At 36.5% G+C, this 15,319-nt stretch overlaps 2 protein-coding genes across 8 annotated transcripts in view; one reads left to right on the top strand and one right to left on the bottom strand.

Moving 5' to 3' along the window:
* Positions 1 to 15,319, top strand: part of LOC137017506 (ADP-ribose pyrophosphatase, mitochondrial-like) — a 24,419-nt gene continuing 9,100 nt past the window's right edge. For 2 of the 6 annotated variants that reach the window (XM_067381842.1, XM_067381844.1), the window contains exons 1-11: positions 8,421 to 8,842; positions 9,094 to 9,167; positions 9,251 to 10,935; positions 11,025 to 11,103; positions 11,798 to 11,953; positions 12,064 to 12,202; positions 12,299 to 12,377; positions 12,493 to 12,674; positions 12,768 to 12,916; positions 14,577 to 14,730; positions 14,888 to 15,232. In XM_067381842.1, coding sequence (XP_067237943.1) covers positions 9,117 to 9,167; positions 9,251 to 10,935; positions 11,025 to 11,103; positions 11,798 to 11,953; positions 12,064 to 12,202; positions 12,299 to 12,377; positions 12,493 to 12,674; positions 12,768 to 12,916; positions 14,577 to 14,730; positions 14,888 to 15,232 — 3,019 coding nt within the window. In that variant the 5' untranslated portion in view covers positions 8,421 to 8,842; positions 9,094 to 9,116. Of the gene's footprint in view, positions 140 to 328; positions 563 to 797; positions 888 to 1,079; positions 1,167 to 1,330; positions 1,443 to 1,649; positions 1,797 to 1,985; positions 2,071 to 2,180; positions 2,679 to 8,420; positions 8,843 to 9,093; positions 9,168 to 9,250; positions 10,936 to 11,024; positions 11,104 to 11,797; positions 11,954 to 12,063; positions 12,203 to 12,298; positions 12,378 to 12,492; positions 12,675 to 12,767; positions 12,917 to 14,576; positions 14,731 to 14,887; positions 15,233 to 15,319 lie in introns of those variants that run through there. The other 4 variants (XM_067381841.1, XR_010894608.1, XM_067381846.1 and 1 more) reach the window with 4 other exon arrangements.
* Positions 3,791 to 8,070, bottom strand: ppp4ca (protein phosphatase 4, catalytic subunit a). 2 transcript variants are annotated; one of them, XM_067381853.1, is made up of 9 exons: positions 7,958 to 8,070; positions 6,963 to 7,178; positions 6,756 to 6,807; positions 6,628 to 6,678; positions 6,374 to 6,475; positions 6,083 to 6,256; positions 4,973 to 5,099; positions 4,694 to 4,883; positions 3,793 to 4,443 (listed from the first exon to the last, which is right to left on the bottom strand). In XM_067381853.1, exons 2-9 carry the CDS (start codon positions 7,070 to 7,072, stop codon positions 4,314 to 4,316), a joined length of 936 nt encoding a protein of 311 aa, XP_067237954.1. In that variant the 5' UTR covers positions 7,073 to 7,178; positions 7,958 to 8,070; the 3' UTR covers positions 3,793 to 4,313. The 2 variants fall into 2 exon arrangements, with proteins under 2 accessions (XP_067237955.1, XP_067237954.1); XM_067381854.1 differs by lacking the exon at positions 7,958 to 8,070 and having other exon boundaries at positions 3,791 to 4,443; positions 6,963 to 7,173.

The following is a 15,319-nucleotide window of genomic DNA, read 5'->3' on the forward strand; positions in this document are numbered from 1 at the left end:
CTCACTTCCTGCCTACTGCGGCTCTGGGCTTCATATATTGATTTGGAATGAAAACAGTTTCCCGTAACTGGGTTGCGTCGGTGCATGTAGCGCTTAGTCTTATTGGGCTTCCGTACCCTACTGGTACAAGTGGAATCTGGTATGTAAATTATTAAATAAAATTGCTGTAGTTGTGATACAAGGTTGACAGACAGGTCTGTTAGCGACAGCTTTTAATGCATGTTGTTCTCTTGTAGTGCCTAGTAGTTTGTATTGTATTATTTTTTTTAAAGAAACATCACTGACTATGTGAAACTGAAATGAATAGTTTCTTTAAACCAATTTTCAGCAGGAAGAACGCCATTAGCAGCACTTCCAGTCTCTGTTCATCAACATCTGTCTACATGTCTCCTTCCGTGCACATTAAGGCTCGTTCTCCAGTATATACTGGCTCAGACACCAGCCGCTTTCCTGTGCCAGATGACAAAGTTGACTGGGAGACAGACTGGCCCCAGTACAAGCCTGTTCACTATACGGCCCCTACTGTGCTGAAAAAGCCTGTTTGGGCTGACCCAGAGATTGGGTGAGTAACAACATATGTATAAAACACCATGAGTAATGTAAATATTTAATTATATTTTATATATTTGACATTTTAAATCCATTAAAAAAATTCTATCACTGCAAATTTCCCTTACTGATTTAAAAATGCACAAGAGAATGATAGTGGTTAAAATTACAATGGTATACCTGATAATGTTTTGAAATATATGTGAAAATTTCTTTTGATTCATTTAGACTATTTACACTTCCTTTAGCACATTTTCCCCACAGTTCAATTCCCTGGATGGATCTGTGGACAGGAGAAGCCACGAAGGCCCATATCGGATCCAGAATGGAAATCCACTGTGGGTAAAAGTCAAGTTGCCCTTATTTATATATCATAAAAAAACTGTAGATGTTGCAAAATTCATCAAATATGAAATGAAGAGATTTAAAACATTAAAACACAAAGTCATCAAAAAAATATAAATATTTGTAATATTTACAAGGCTTGATTTCCTGCTTATTAATGTCTACTCACTGTAAATCATCCTCAGTAATCCACATGGAAGAACTGGACTCCAGGGCAGAGGATTACTGGGAAGGTGGGGTCCAAATCACGCTGCTGATCCAATAGTTACCAGGTATGTGTGTCATAATAAATGCTATAACCGGCCTTTTAACTGCAACCTCTGTCCCATTCGACCGGTTTAACAATTCCATGAATGCAAGGTATTTTGTGTTCAGTGTGTCAAAGTTCACATGCTTAAAACAATCACCCATTCCCATTTCTTGTGGCTTCAAACAGGTGGAAAAGGGACTCGTCAGGACAACGTGTCCACCACACTAACTCACAAATACCCATACTGCAATTTGTGTCCATTAAAAGGTTGGACTGCGGTGAATGGGCCATTCCAGGGGTGAGTATAAATCGTGATGTTAGTTTATATAAGCATTATCTATATTTTTAACAGGGACAATCTCAAACAACAAATTTTGAGTCAAGTTTTCAGAATGGTTATTTTGAGTGTGGGGTGATTTTAAAGCTTGTTTAAAATTCATTCTGCTAATATGCTAACATATGGGTATAATCTTTGTTATGACTGTATAATTTGTGTTGTGTTCAGGGTATGGTGGACCCCGGAGAGCGCATTTCTCAAACATTGCAGCGCGAGTTCTCAGAAGAGGCACTGAACTCTCTGCAAGCATCTCCAAGTGACAGGGAAAATATCCAAAAGAGAATCACTGAGCTTTTCAACTCAGAAGGTCTTCTGGTAAGACCTTGCCCTTATGTGTGATTTTTAGTGTCTAAAGGTGCAGTCACATTAGCGAAATTGAAAAAAGCTCCATTGTTAGCAGTGCAGTGATGCATGAATGACCGCTCACAATGAACAATGTGACCGTACCTTAAACGATGCAGTGCTATATAACACAGCAACTCTTTTTTTTTTTTTTTCCTATAGGTGTATAAAGGTTATGTAGATGATCCAAGAAACACAGATAATGCTTGGATGGAGACAGTTGCAGTCAATTTCCATGATGAATCAGGTAAAATCCTTATATTGATGAAACACTTCAATATAATATTCTGAAGGCATCTTTTCGAGTGAAGTACATTGTTCTACCCCACAAGTTGAAATAATTTTTTTTCCATCTAGGCAATAGTGTAAGTGAGCTTCCATTGCAAGCAGGCGATGATGCTGGTCAAGTGAGTTGGATTGATATCGACTCCTCCCTGGCCCTTTATGCAAATCACTTGCATTTCCTGGAGACGGTTGCTAAGAAAAGGAATGCCCACTGGTAACAGAAAATTGTTTAAACAATGCCTTTCTGCTGTGACATGAATGAATGAATGAATGTCTAATTTGACATAAGAAGAACTGTAGCTTGGATACACAATTCAAATGGAAAATCAGTTCTGGTGCTGGTACATATTGATACGGAGTGTGACCGTTTTGCCACAACACTGCCAAAACTTAACATTCCAATATACTAAAGGTTATTTAATATCCGGTATAAAGCATGGCTACTGAAAATGAAGGCTTTCTAATTATTTAAGTTAAATTATTGTTACACTAAACTGAACACTATTATCTTTATAAGAACTTGGTCAGCGACTGTCTCTGTAATAACCAAAGGAATAAACCATCTCCTACTGGACACTTACTTTGTGTGTTGATTTACCTACTAAAGGGATATTCCTGGTTCAATACAATTTTTATAAAAATGAGGGACAGTGAGGCACTTGAGTAGTGTAAGTTCCTGCATTGCCAACAGATTTGACGTCATCAGTAATGCTGATATATAAAAACAGGGGAAAATAATTTCATGACGTTGGTTTTAACCTTGCAAAAATGACCAAGTATGTCCTCTGAGCCATGTTGACATCACCAATTATATTATAGTCTTAGATTCTCTTTCAGTGTGTATGCTGCTCGATTCCCAAGTAATTTGCTCTCCAAATATCAACAGTAGTCACTGTCTAGGGTAACAAAATTCCTAGATTAGAGGACAGAGTTGTTCATGAGATTGAAAGATGTGTCTCTAAGGCCCGGTTTCACAGACAAGTCTTAGCCTAAGCCAGGATTATAAAAAATTCAATTAGGATATTTAAGTATCTTTTATAAATGTACACTTGGAAAAAAAACATTACAGGTGTGCATTTTGAGACAAAACAATGGCAGTGACATATTTTAAGATATGTCTGTACAAGTTGCTTTCAGTTAAGCTCAAACATGCATTTTAGTCTAGGACTAGCTTAAGCCTTTGATGATAGCCTATTTTGCCATCTGGTTGATGGGATCTGTCAAATAATTGTAAGTTGTAAGCTATCCATTGCAGTGATAATTGATCTAATTAAGAAAGAAGAATCATCTAGTATGGAGTGGACAGGAGATAAGATGGAGATAATAAATAAATAGAGTCCATCACATCACATGCTGCACATCAAATATTGTCCAGTTTCTCCTTACACAGTTTTGGTCCATTTAAGTTGACCACTTGGTTCAAGTCACCAGTCAGTTACTTAAACAATACCAAACATCTTGATTAGACCTGGTCTAATCAATAGGAATAAACGTAATCTCAATTTCAGAAATTCTACAATCACAATATTTTGGACATTAAACATTTAGACATTGTTTTGTAAAATAGCGGGTCTGAACCAAATCAGCTTGCAAATATTTTTTTATGTGCATCAATGCGATTGCTTTACCATTCGAAACCCGTGACTCAAAATATACAATGTAATTATGAGTTATCTTGTGTATGATCTTGTCTTTGAAATCATGATTTATTGCTTACATCAAAAGCTTCTTTCACAGTCTGCGATTCAAGATTGTGTAAATTCTTCAGGTGCGAATACAAATATTTTGACTCTTATTAGAAATATGCAACAATGGCTATATAAATACAGCCAGCAATATATTAAAAACTAACCACAAATTCATGGATATGCTCATTTCTGTACAGATTTATATATGCAAATATATAAACCTACTCATTTTATTCTTTTTGTTGGAAAAAAATACCACCAGTTTGAAAATACAAAACTACCACATAATTGGGGACAGTCAAAACAGTTTCAAATACATTTAACAAGATGTAAGAAAAAAAGTTTGTAACAAGGAAGGAATATGAGAAACAGGCAGTAAATGCTGGTCCATTCACAGAAGTACTGATGTTGTGCAGATAAAAGTTGGCCAGCACAAAAAAAAAGCATTAAAAAAAAAAAAGTTAGTCTATACAGATGTTGTTTCTGATGCTTCCAAATTTCCTCCTGGACTGGAAAGTCAAAGGAAGTAGTCAGCCACAGGTTTCTTCGAGGGGAGGCCTCTGGTTTCCTGAGGTGCAGCTTCAAATATGATAAACTCTTTCTGGAGATGCTCATCAAGCTCCAAAATGGCTGCCACATTACCACACCTAAGACAAGATTACAAAAGAGGGAAATAAATAAAACAGTTCCTGGTGAGACATCTAATATTAGTGATGTCAAAAGTACGGACTTCGGTACCAAGTTAGTACTGAAGTTTTAAAAATGTAACAATACCAGCATTTTGTAGCCAATCACAGACATATCTGTTGAGTAAGTAAATAAAATGGCCAATCAGAAGAATCCACTTTAGGGAAATGCTGGTATCGTCACATTTTACATTTTAATAAAACGCCACACCTGTAACAGTAGTTTGGCGCAGACCACACCGTTAACACGGTCTCATTGAAATGCCACTTGTAGCCCTCCATCACCAGCTGATGAGCTCTGCAGATCATGCTGATATCATTGGCAGCATTAAACTGCGCCACCACATCACTACCAAACAGATATCCAGCTCCTCTCGGACTCACACCCCACCCTGTGGTGTCTAGAAACAAGAAAGGGAGCAGACAATCTTAGGTCTTTAGGTCAACATATTGAAGGTCTTTCCTTTATGTTGCATTATATTACTCTCACCCTCAGGGTCAGACCACAGTAGATCACACATGGGTCCATCATGAGGAACTTCCTGTTTTCTGTCAATAGTTCTGATCTGATCCAAAGTTTGAATAGATGGAGAAAGCCCACCATGCACACAAAATATCTGGGGAGAAAAAAATAGTACATATACAGTACCATTCAGAAGTTAGGGGGCAGTAATTTTTTTTTTTTATTAAATAAATACTTTTATTCAGCAAGAATGGGTTAAATTGATCAAAAGTGACAAATAGTTTTAACACTGATAAAAAAAAAACATTTCTATTTCAAATAAGTGCCATTTCTTTTTAAACCTATTCAAAGAATCCTGAAAACACGACACTGAAAACTGGAGTAATGAGTAACTGGACTGGAGTAATAGCTTTGCCATTACAGGTATATAGTTTAAAAGGTACATTTTAAAACAGAAAATTACTTTCAATTGGAATAATATTTCATATTATTAATGTTTTACTGTATTTTTGATCAAACAAATGCAGCCTTGGTGAGCAGAAGAGACTTTTCTTCAAAAAAACCAACAAACAAACAACAAAACAAAAAAACAGAATTTTTGCATTTATCCAAGTTAGTGCACACGCATTAGGAGTAGTGAGTAGTGGACACACACCCGGAGCTGTAGGCAGTCATTTACCGTGACGCCCAGAGAGCTATTCTTGACCAAATAACTTTTCTAACTTTAATAAGGATTAATGTACATTTGATTTATATAATGAAGGATATATTTTACATTTGATAACTTTATCTCTGTCCCTGAAAACTACTGTTAGGCCATCCAGAAAAGCACTATTTATATATGCATCTTTGTTCTGTTGTATTTATGTTGGCTTATTAAATGTTAAACGGATCCAATTCATGCTCATTAGAAATTATTTGATGATGCAGCAATAAACTAGCTATTATACCTTAATGCATGCATTTTTGAACTTGGTCATTTTAAAACACTGATCTATTTTAATGACAAAAGTTCAAATAAGTGACAAATATCAGTATCGGCCAATAGTCATTTCTTAAAATCAGTATATACACATACATACGTACAGTAAAATGTTAAATAGAAGTGGGCAGATGCTGAAATCTATGAGGACCTACCTTGCCATCAACAATGGCTGAGAGGGATAGGTAGTCAAATATCTCTGTGCAGTACCTCCAGACTGTAACCGAGCCATATTTTCTAAGACACTCGTCATAAAAGCCATACACTTGCGTGATCTGCCTCGACTCGTGATTCCCTCTGATCAGCGTTATTCGGTCAGGGTATCGCACCTGAAGGCATAAATATAAAAAACTGAGAATAAGAACAGACTACAGAGAGTAAAACGACTTTAATGCAGCTATAACATTACAAAGCATACAAGATTAACTTCTGGACAGATATTGCACCTTTAATGCTAGCAGCAACAGAAAAGTCTCCACACTATAGAACCCTCTGTCCACAAAGTCTCCCATGAAGAGGTAGTTTGTCTCTGGAACTTCACCCCCCACCTGAAAACCCAGAGGACAACAATCAGAATCTCAAAGACAAAGCACAATGCATTGTTTGTTTGTTTGTTTTTTAACTGATCTACCAATACAAATTTTGAAAGTAAATGTAATGTGAATTCAATGAATGGCATGTTGTATTCTCAACTGCTTACCCTAAATAGCTCCTTTAAATCATAAAATTGCCCATGTATATCTCCACAGACCTGCAAACAAAACGGTGGGTTGGTTTCAATTGCATAATCCTATAAAAAGTAGAGTAAATTTATAAAGAAATACTCACTGTGACAGGAGAATCTACCCTCTGTACATTACTCTCCTCCACAAGAATCTCCCTGTAGAGCCAAACAATGACACTTACAACATTAATTCAAAATCAACTCTAGACTGATATACAACTTAACAAAAATCAGCAATAATCACTAGATGCAAAAAAAACTACTAAGTCATTCATGATGAGATATCTGGTCTCTTGAAGTGTAGGCATTACCTCGCTTTGGCACACAGCGCCTTGACTTCATTTTCCTTGATAAGCTCACAGCGTCTGAGTTGCTCGATCTGTCTGTCCAAGTCAATGACGTCGCCCATGATGACACACATGCATACACTCCCAGAAATACTCCTCAATGTGAGGCTGATTAAAACACGGTTACTGGCTCTCCAGTCCTCTGTTAGTCTCACAGAGACCACAAACACACTCGCCCTCCTGAGAAAATAAGAGAATATGAGGACATACACATAAATTACACACACAAAGATGATCCTGAAAGATGCCAAGATAACAAACAAACAAACAAGCTAAACGGTTTTATATATATATATATATATATATATATATATATATATATATATATATATATATATATATAGATATATATATATAAAATAAAAAAATAAAAGTCACAAATGCTAAATCACATGTATGACTGGAAATCATTGGAAGCCTTTTAGTGAGTTTCAGTGAGTTTAATAACAACATTGTTATATAATAATAACAATACAGTTGCACCCAAGGATTTCTATATTCATATTTTATATTATTTTATTCAAAAATGTAATGCATTTAATATACAGAACACTTTTTTTTACGGTTACGTTACTTTAAATCTAAACTTTTAATTGCGTGGTAAGAGCTTCGTTTTAGTTAATTATGCATTATCATCATTTAAAATAATACTAAAATTCATAACATGACTTTAAATCTAAAATAAATTAAACAAATCTGGCTTTCTAACAAATGCAAAGAAATTAAACTTTGAATTCTTTTCTTTTATGTTTACTTACCCTTTGCAAATCAGTTTTTAAACGAGTATCTTGCCTTTTTTGTTATTCAAAAATTGGCATTTTTAATACATTTGCAAAGCCTGGTCTACAAAAATAGTGTAAAGACAAAGCGGTTAGCGTAAAAACTAGTCATGCTCTGCTGTGTTTGTTTGAGTTTTCTGTTTAAATAAGAATCGCATAAGAATAATGCATATAAAATACCTTGGACTTTGGGTTAAATTCGTTTAGGCATCCGTCGTTTCTTTTGTAGACGGTAAAAAGTTGGAAAAGCGCCGTATGTATGCAAGTGCGACCGTCGCATCAACAAGCCCACAGGAAGCGCTCGACTAGTCTTTCAAAATAAAGGTGCCAAACACCTGTTCATGCATTAACTGCTCTTATTAATTGCATATATTTCATTTATATATATATATCCAGAAATATAAAGAGAGAGAGAGAAGGGAAAAATGTAAGATACTTAAACAGCATGTTAGTGTGTTTTATCATAATACACACATACGCTTAAACCTTAAATGTGGGATATGTGAGGATATTAAGACATGATTTAACCCATAGTTAAAGCTAATTACATTTAAGGGGGTAATATAACTATATTAATAAGAATTAAGCAAAGAAAGACCTTTTTGTTCTTGTGGCAAACCTTTTCCAGATGACTGTTGCTATTTTGAAATCGAGCGTCGTTTGAAAACGCGCTTTTCCTGTTCGAGAATGTATGACGACACGGACTGTGATTGGCCGAGCCGGCGCGGCGAAAGACATCCATGATATTTGGCGCCATTTGTCGAAAACAATTCAACTACACTAAAATCTACAATATTACAGAATATGGGCTATGATCTTTAGCGTCTAATGTACTTCTGATTTTAGAGATTCACACGTAAGGCGGGTTTCGGGTTGGTTAGTACCACATGATATGTTTGTTTTTCGCCGGTTTGGAAATGTATATCGATGTTTGGGAAATGTGTATATAGATAGATAGGCTTTGTGTTTACTTAGACTCGTTGTGTTCATAGTTTATGCAGTGTGAACTGTAATTTTGGAGTATGTATCAACGTAACGTTATCACTGAAGGGAGAAAAAGAAACGGTGAGTGTCTGCAATCTTTATGTATTTTTCTACACACACATAAAGTTAGTTGACAGGTAAACTTTTAATATATGCAATTATGGAGGCATTGTTTATTCAAACTGTAATTGTAGTTGCTTATGAATTATGAAATTGTGCAAACTTAAATGTTGTAAATATGTTTAAATATACTTTAATTCACGTGGCTTTGTTTTGTGTATTTGTCTTTAAACGCTTCTAAAATCTTGGTTTTGTCTGTTCAATCCATACAGATTTTTAGTTTGGGGGTGAAACGATGGCTGGTGCTGTTGCTATGGCAGCTATCATGGAGGATTTTGAGGGTCAGGTATGTGTCATATAAAAAGCTGATATGGCACTGATTTTATATTCAAAATTATTTTCAACACATATATTGCTCTGTTTCTCCAGCCATGCAAGAAACTGAGGAAGGATGGGGACGCACCATCTGTCAGAACTATTACGAACTACTTTATGCCCAAGCCAGTGGAGAAGCCGTTCTCACCACCTCGGTCTAACAACATTATGGACTACTTTAAGAGAACCTCGCCTCCGCAAGAACTAAAAAGCTGCTCTCCGGTAGCTAAAGAGAACTCCCCGCAACCTTCAGAGCAAACGAGTCGAGAAGTCCCTGGAAAACCTATAAGAGGACAGGGGCAGAAGCGAACCAGGAAGGCCAAGGACAACAAGAAGTCCAAAGAGGAGGATGCACAGATGGTCACAGATGATGTTGTCTTGATAGAGAGTCCCAGTGAATCAGCTGTAAAGGAAAGTGACACTGCTGCTGTTCCAGCTCAAACCTGTCATGATGTCTTGTCCAATAAAGAAAGTGGCGTGAGGAAAAACACCACGGAGGCTGATCCAAATGTCCTGGCGGTTAAGAATTCTGGGGAAAGTTCTGAGCAAAAACCATCTGTAAACCAAAGCAGGAAGAAAGATTGTGGGAACAGAAAATCTGCTGTGAGGAGAAACCGAAAGGCGAAAGGGGGCAGTGAAGAGACTAAGGAGTGTGATGCTGATGCTCAAGAGCCTGTATGTGATGCTAAATTGGAGGAAAGTGTGGACAAGAAAAGTAGCACTGTCACAATCTCATTTAAAGACTTCCTACAAAATCAGAACCAAGAGCAGGTGGAGTGCAATGCGATTCCCAAGACTGACACTGCTGAGATGTCAAATGAACGCAACACCTGTAATGGTCAGAGTGATTCTGTAAGCGGTCCTCTGCAGGTGTCACCCCGAACTCTGACAGTCCAAGCTGAGGTGCATCCCATTTCCCCCGATCATCATGAGTCTGTCAAAGCCTCCAAGGAGTTAAAAGTCGCATCCATTTTTAGTAGAAATAAAAAAAGCCAATCAAACGAAGACAAGAGTTTGTCTGTTCCTATCCCAGAGGTTAAACCGGACGTATTGCCTGACCTCAAAAGGAAGTCCAACGTTGTTGTTCTTGAGGAAGATCTTGAACTTGATGTGATGGAGTCCAGCTCCAATCCTCCTAAAAGCACCGAGGCGGAGAGAAAGCAGTTTATGAATGCCTTTAAGCAGCCTAGTCTAGATGGATTTAAAAGCAAAACCAACAAGGGTCAAAGCAAGCAGAACCAAGTTCAAGAGAAGGATCCTGAGACAATAGACAAGAAACATGAAGAAAAATCTCTTGAGAACAAACCCGAAACCAGCTCTGAGCAGAACGAAGAACAGAAGAGCTGTCCTGGTGACAAAAAGAAGCAAGTTAGGAAGGCTGGGAAAAAGGGACAAGCTAAGAAAGCTGAAGATGCACAAGCTCCAGCTCCGAAAACTGAGGAACCTCCCACAGACACGGAGGTCGACAGCGAGAATAGGCCAGCTGATAATAACAACAGTGAACAGGCTGTCAGAGAGCTGAGGAGGTCAACCAGAGAGCTTTCACGTAGACAGTCAGCCGCTGCGCTCAATAGTGTGCTGCAGAAGAAAGAGACGCAAGAGAACACTGTGAAAGATGACGAGACCCAAAATACACCCTCACCTTCTTTGGCCTCCACCCCAAAATCTCACAGGCCCAAAAGGGGCATTTATAGAGCTGAAATGCTCTGCCCACCAGACACGAAAGGCAGCCCTATCAGGTGAGATTAACTTTTTAATTTCTTAGAATCTCCTTTAATTTTTTTTTTTTTTTTTTGTATTACTTGTCTCATGACATTTTGTTGGATAGGATGAGAATCTCCAGGGTATTTCCATCCTCTGCTACAAAAGCTGGTGATTTTGAAATTTCAAGTCCTCTCTCCACACAGGTAACTAACATTTATGATTTATATATGTTGCAAAAAATAATGCTGTATTATATTTTAAACATTATTATTATTATTATTATTTAATATTTATATTTTTTGTTTATAAAAGTGTTGTTTTTATAAAAACTATACAACAGGCCTTTATCACACTTCCGCATTCGAAAAGCATAAGCTATAGTAGCGTAAAAACGTTTTCGCTGCAGCCTGTATCAATGGCACGGGATTGTTGTGATTTATTTATGTCGGTCAGCACAGCACAGTAAAATTAAGCACAGATACGTCTTCTAAAGACACAACCCTCAGTTTACAATCATTATTTGAGTATTGTGAAACAAGAAAAAAGATGTCATAACATTTCCGACGATTTAAAGGGAAGCGCACAAGCCATACTGTAACCTATGTGTATGTGCAATACTACAAGTCTAAATAAACAGTTTTAAAAACTGACGTTTATTGTTAAATTAAACTAAGTTAGTTTAATTTTCTTCTTAAAACTGCCATCCATCCATTGACAATAATGCTGGCGGAAATTCGTTTACACTACTTATCGGAGCTGGATGTGATGACACACGGACAGTGATAAAGGCCTATAACTTATTAAATTAATGTATACATAGAATAAATGATTTAATAATTATTGTCATTGGCAGATGTTTTAAGATTGAAGATAACTCAAAAAACTCTTATTTGTTAGGAATTAAATGCAGTTAAAAAGAGAAAACAAGCTAGAAAGCTGGTGCAGAAAGCCAAAGCTCTTCAGCAAAGTAAAAAGGACACTAATAAGGAGAAAGACGGTGTACGACGCTCTACAAGAAGCAAAGAGTCCAGCATAAATTACTGTGAAGATGAGGTGAGTGGATGCGTCTTAAGTAAACAGGTGTAAATGTTTTATACTTGCAAAACATTCTGCTAATAATTGCTCAATTTATTCTCTTGTTTCTATTAATGTCATCTTTTTAGGACTCTGTAGTTTTTTTGGATGAAAGCGAAAGCACTCCAGTCGCCTCACAGGAAAGTGACAAAAGCCAAAAGCTTCGTAGTTTGAATGAGGTTTTGGGTAAAAATACAACTCAAAACAAAACATCCAAGACTCCTGCAGGTAACTTACAGTGACACAAATAGTTAAAATTAAGTCGATGCCTGCTTTTTTTTTTTTTGCATGCATGGAAACTGCATTCATGTCTATCTTTTTCAGCTTCTAAACTGGCTCCTCTGTTTGTTGACAAGAAAGCCCAGAGACCGTCTGTTGTCATCTCCATCTTTGACGACAGCAGGTATTACGCTAATAAAAACAGATGGTACTTGAATTGGAAAATTGTCTTATGCTCTTATTTTCTCGTTTGTATAAAAAATCTAATAAATGCCTGTTCCTAAACTCAACCCTGTCAGTCGAGAGGCATCCGAGAACTCGCAAGATGATGAACAGTTCAGAGCAAAGAGAGAGTTTCTGAAGAGTGGCCTCCCGGAGTCTTTTAAAAAACAGATTGCAAAAACGGCAGCCAGCCGAGAGGCTTACAGTCAGGCCTGTGCTTCCTTCCAGACAGTGGTGCATGTTCAGCAGAGGGCTGCAGGTAAGCTGACAGGTGTTCTCTTGGTTAGAACTTATAATGATTTTAGTGTGTGTGTGTGTTTGAGACTAATGTGTTCATTTCTTTCCATGTCAGATTGTTCTGTTTGGAACCTCCAGTGGCCTACAAATCCCTTCCTTATGTGCTTAAAGGAGTCCTATAATTTACCAGCGGTGCAATTGATGTCTTGGGAGAAGTCTTTAGGTTATACTACAGTTCCTGCTAAGAGAGCATTTTGCCAGAAGGTTGGTAATCTTTTGGGGACAATTATTAGATTTAAGTGTGTCACATTGTATTTTTTTTGTATTATTCAAAAGGCAGAATATTTCAGTGTTTGTTTAAATAAGCTACTGTTCAAAAGTTTGGGGTCAGCAAGAGTTTTTCTTTTTAATGAATAATTTTATTGAGCAAGGACGCATTAAATTGATCAAAAGTAACAGTAAATATATTTATAATGTTATAAAAAAAAATTCTGTTTCAAATAAATGCTGTTCTTTTGAAGTTTTTAATGATCACAGGGTCATGGAATTTCTGGAATATCATGGAATATGAAAAGGTCTATTCCAGACATTGAAAGTCAGGGAATTCTATATATATATTTTTTTTGTCCAAGTCATGGAATATCAGGGATTTTTGTTTGTCGGTTTAAATTTTAGTTTCCATTAATCAAAATGTATTTTTTCCTTTACCACATTTTTTTAATTATTATTTATTTATTTTTTTATACGTATTGTCAGGGTCAGGCTATTTTTCAGCTGCTTTTTATTCCCTTCCCGCTCATCAACTTAAGTCAAATGCAGTCACCTGTACCTGTTAACTAAGGCAAACATGCCAGGAAAATGTAAATTTCAAGGGCTTTGGCTACAAAATGACCACTTCAAAGACTGTCCTAACCAGCCATGACATGACAAAGGATTCTATTTTTGAAATGGTTTCTATATTTCTGGAATTTTGCAGCTATTAGTTCAGGTCATAGAGAAGGAACAGGGACATAAATGCACAATGAAAAGTATTTATTACTTAAAGTTTAAACATTCTTGTTTCTTGTTTATTTATTTTTTTCAAACTCTGAGGTAAATTATCCATTATTGCTCTCATAGTGGCTATTAAAGTCATGCAAAATGATATTCAAGCTCAAACCATTTTAATATTAAGCAAAGCCCAAACAAGTGGGCTTTTTTCAATATTTTTCAAGGAAATAATAATTAATTATTTATTTCAGACTTGAATAATCATAACCATTTACAGAAATAGCCTAGTGTCAAACAGTCTAAGACGGTCTGCAAAAACTAAATGTGTAGAAATTAAAAGACTGAATGATGAACTTGATAAGAAACAGAAAATCTTCTAGAAAAATATCAGTGCATTTAACGGGTAAAAGTGTTTAACCTAGTTTTGTACTAAAACGTCTGTGAACAAGTAAATAAAGCTTGCAAATGTGAAATAGTGTTTGTGGCTGATTTTTGTCAGCTCAGTGCTCAGCATGGAAATTCAGCTTTTTAGTTAGTAAAAGTCAGGGAATTTGACATTTGGCTTAGAGTGGGAACCCTGCAATAAAAGCATCAAAAACAAAAGTATCATGGTTTCCTCAAAAATATTAAGCCTCACAACTGTTTTCAACATTGATAATAATGAGAAATGTTTCTTGAGCAGCAAATCAGCATATTAGAATGATTTTTGAAGGATCATGTGACTCTGAAGACTGAAAATTCAGCTATGCCATCACAGGAATAGATTTAAAATAATATTTTAAAATTAATATAAAGTTGTAATGATTCATAATATCACTGTTTCTACTGTGTAGTTAATCAAATAAATATAGCCTTGGTGAGCAAAGGAGGCTTTATTTACGCATCCTGTATTTATGTACAGCAACAAATTTAACTTGTTTTTTTTATTGTTTAGGTTTCTTGTTGTCGGAAGTCAGAGTTTTCTGAGCCAATCAGACAGCATCTTTTGGAGGAGATGAGAATGTCCAATCCCTCCTTCCCTCATCAACGTTTCTTTATGCGGTTCGTTAAGAGACGTGAAGACTACATCCTCCAAGCCTCTGCCTCAGGTGACTGAAGAATAAAATGAATCCCTTTGTTTTTGTTTTTGTTTTTTTGCCCACAGAAAGATATAATACTTAGGCAGAAATGTATTTATAATAATACATGTAATCCAGAATTATTCACAGATTCTTTGCATATGACTATTTATATAATTATTCGTAGAGCCTGAATGTGAGTCTAAGGTGTCCCGCCCAGCTGGATCTTCTGATGGCGTTGGAAGGAAACGGAAGCGTGTAGATGGAGAGACAACAGGCAAAGTGGGTAAAAAACCAAAGGCCAGTCACTCAGAAGGGGATGTCATAGTGATTGAAGAAAGTCCACCATCAGGAGGTCAGGCAGCACAGAAGGTCTCTGACACAGTGCCATCTGGCAGAAGTAGAAGAGGTCGCTCACAGAGGCAAAAGCAGAAAGAAGAACCCAAGCCAGAGTTAATCTCACCTGTGGGGAACCAGAATGACGTTCACATTATAGCAGATTCCTCTGTCCCAGAAAATTCAAGCACAGAAGGTGAAAATTTAATGCATTTGTAGACAATCTTTTCATACTCTGAGTAGATCTCTTCCTCTCAAAGTCTTTGTGAAAGTACAATAATGT

Source organism: Chanodichthys erythropterus, chromosome 3, assembly GCF_024489055.1.
Source record: "Chanodichthys erythropterus isolate Z2021 chromosome 3, ASM2448905v1, whole genome shotgun sequence".
NCBI lineage: Eukaryota > Metazoa > Chordata > Actinopteri > Cypriniformes > Xenocyprididae > Chanodichthys > Chanodichthys erythropterus.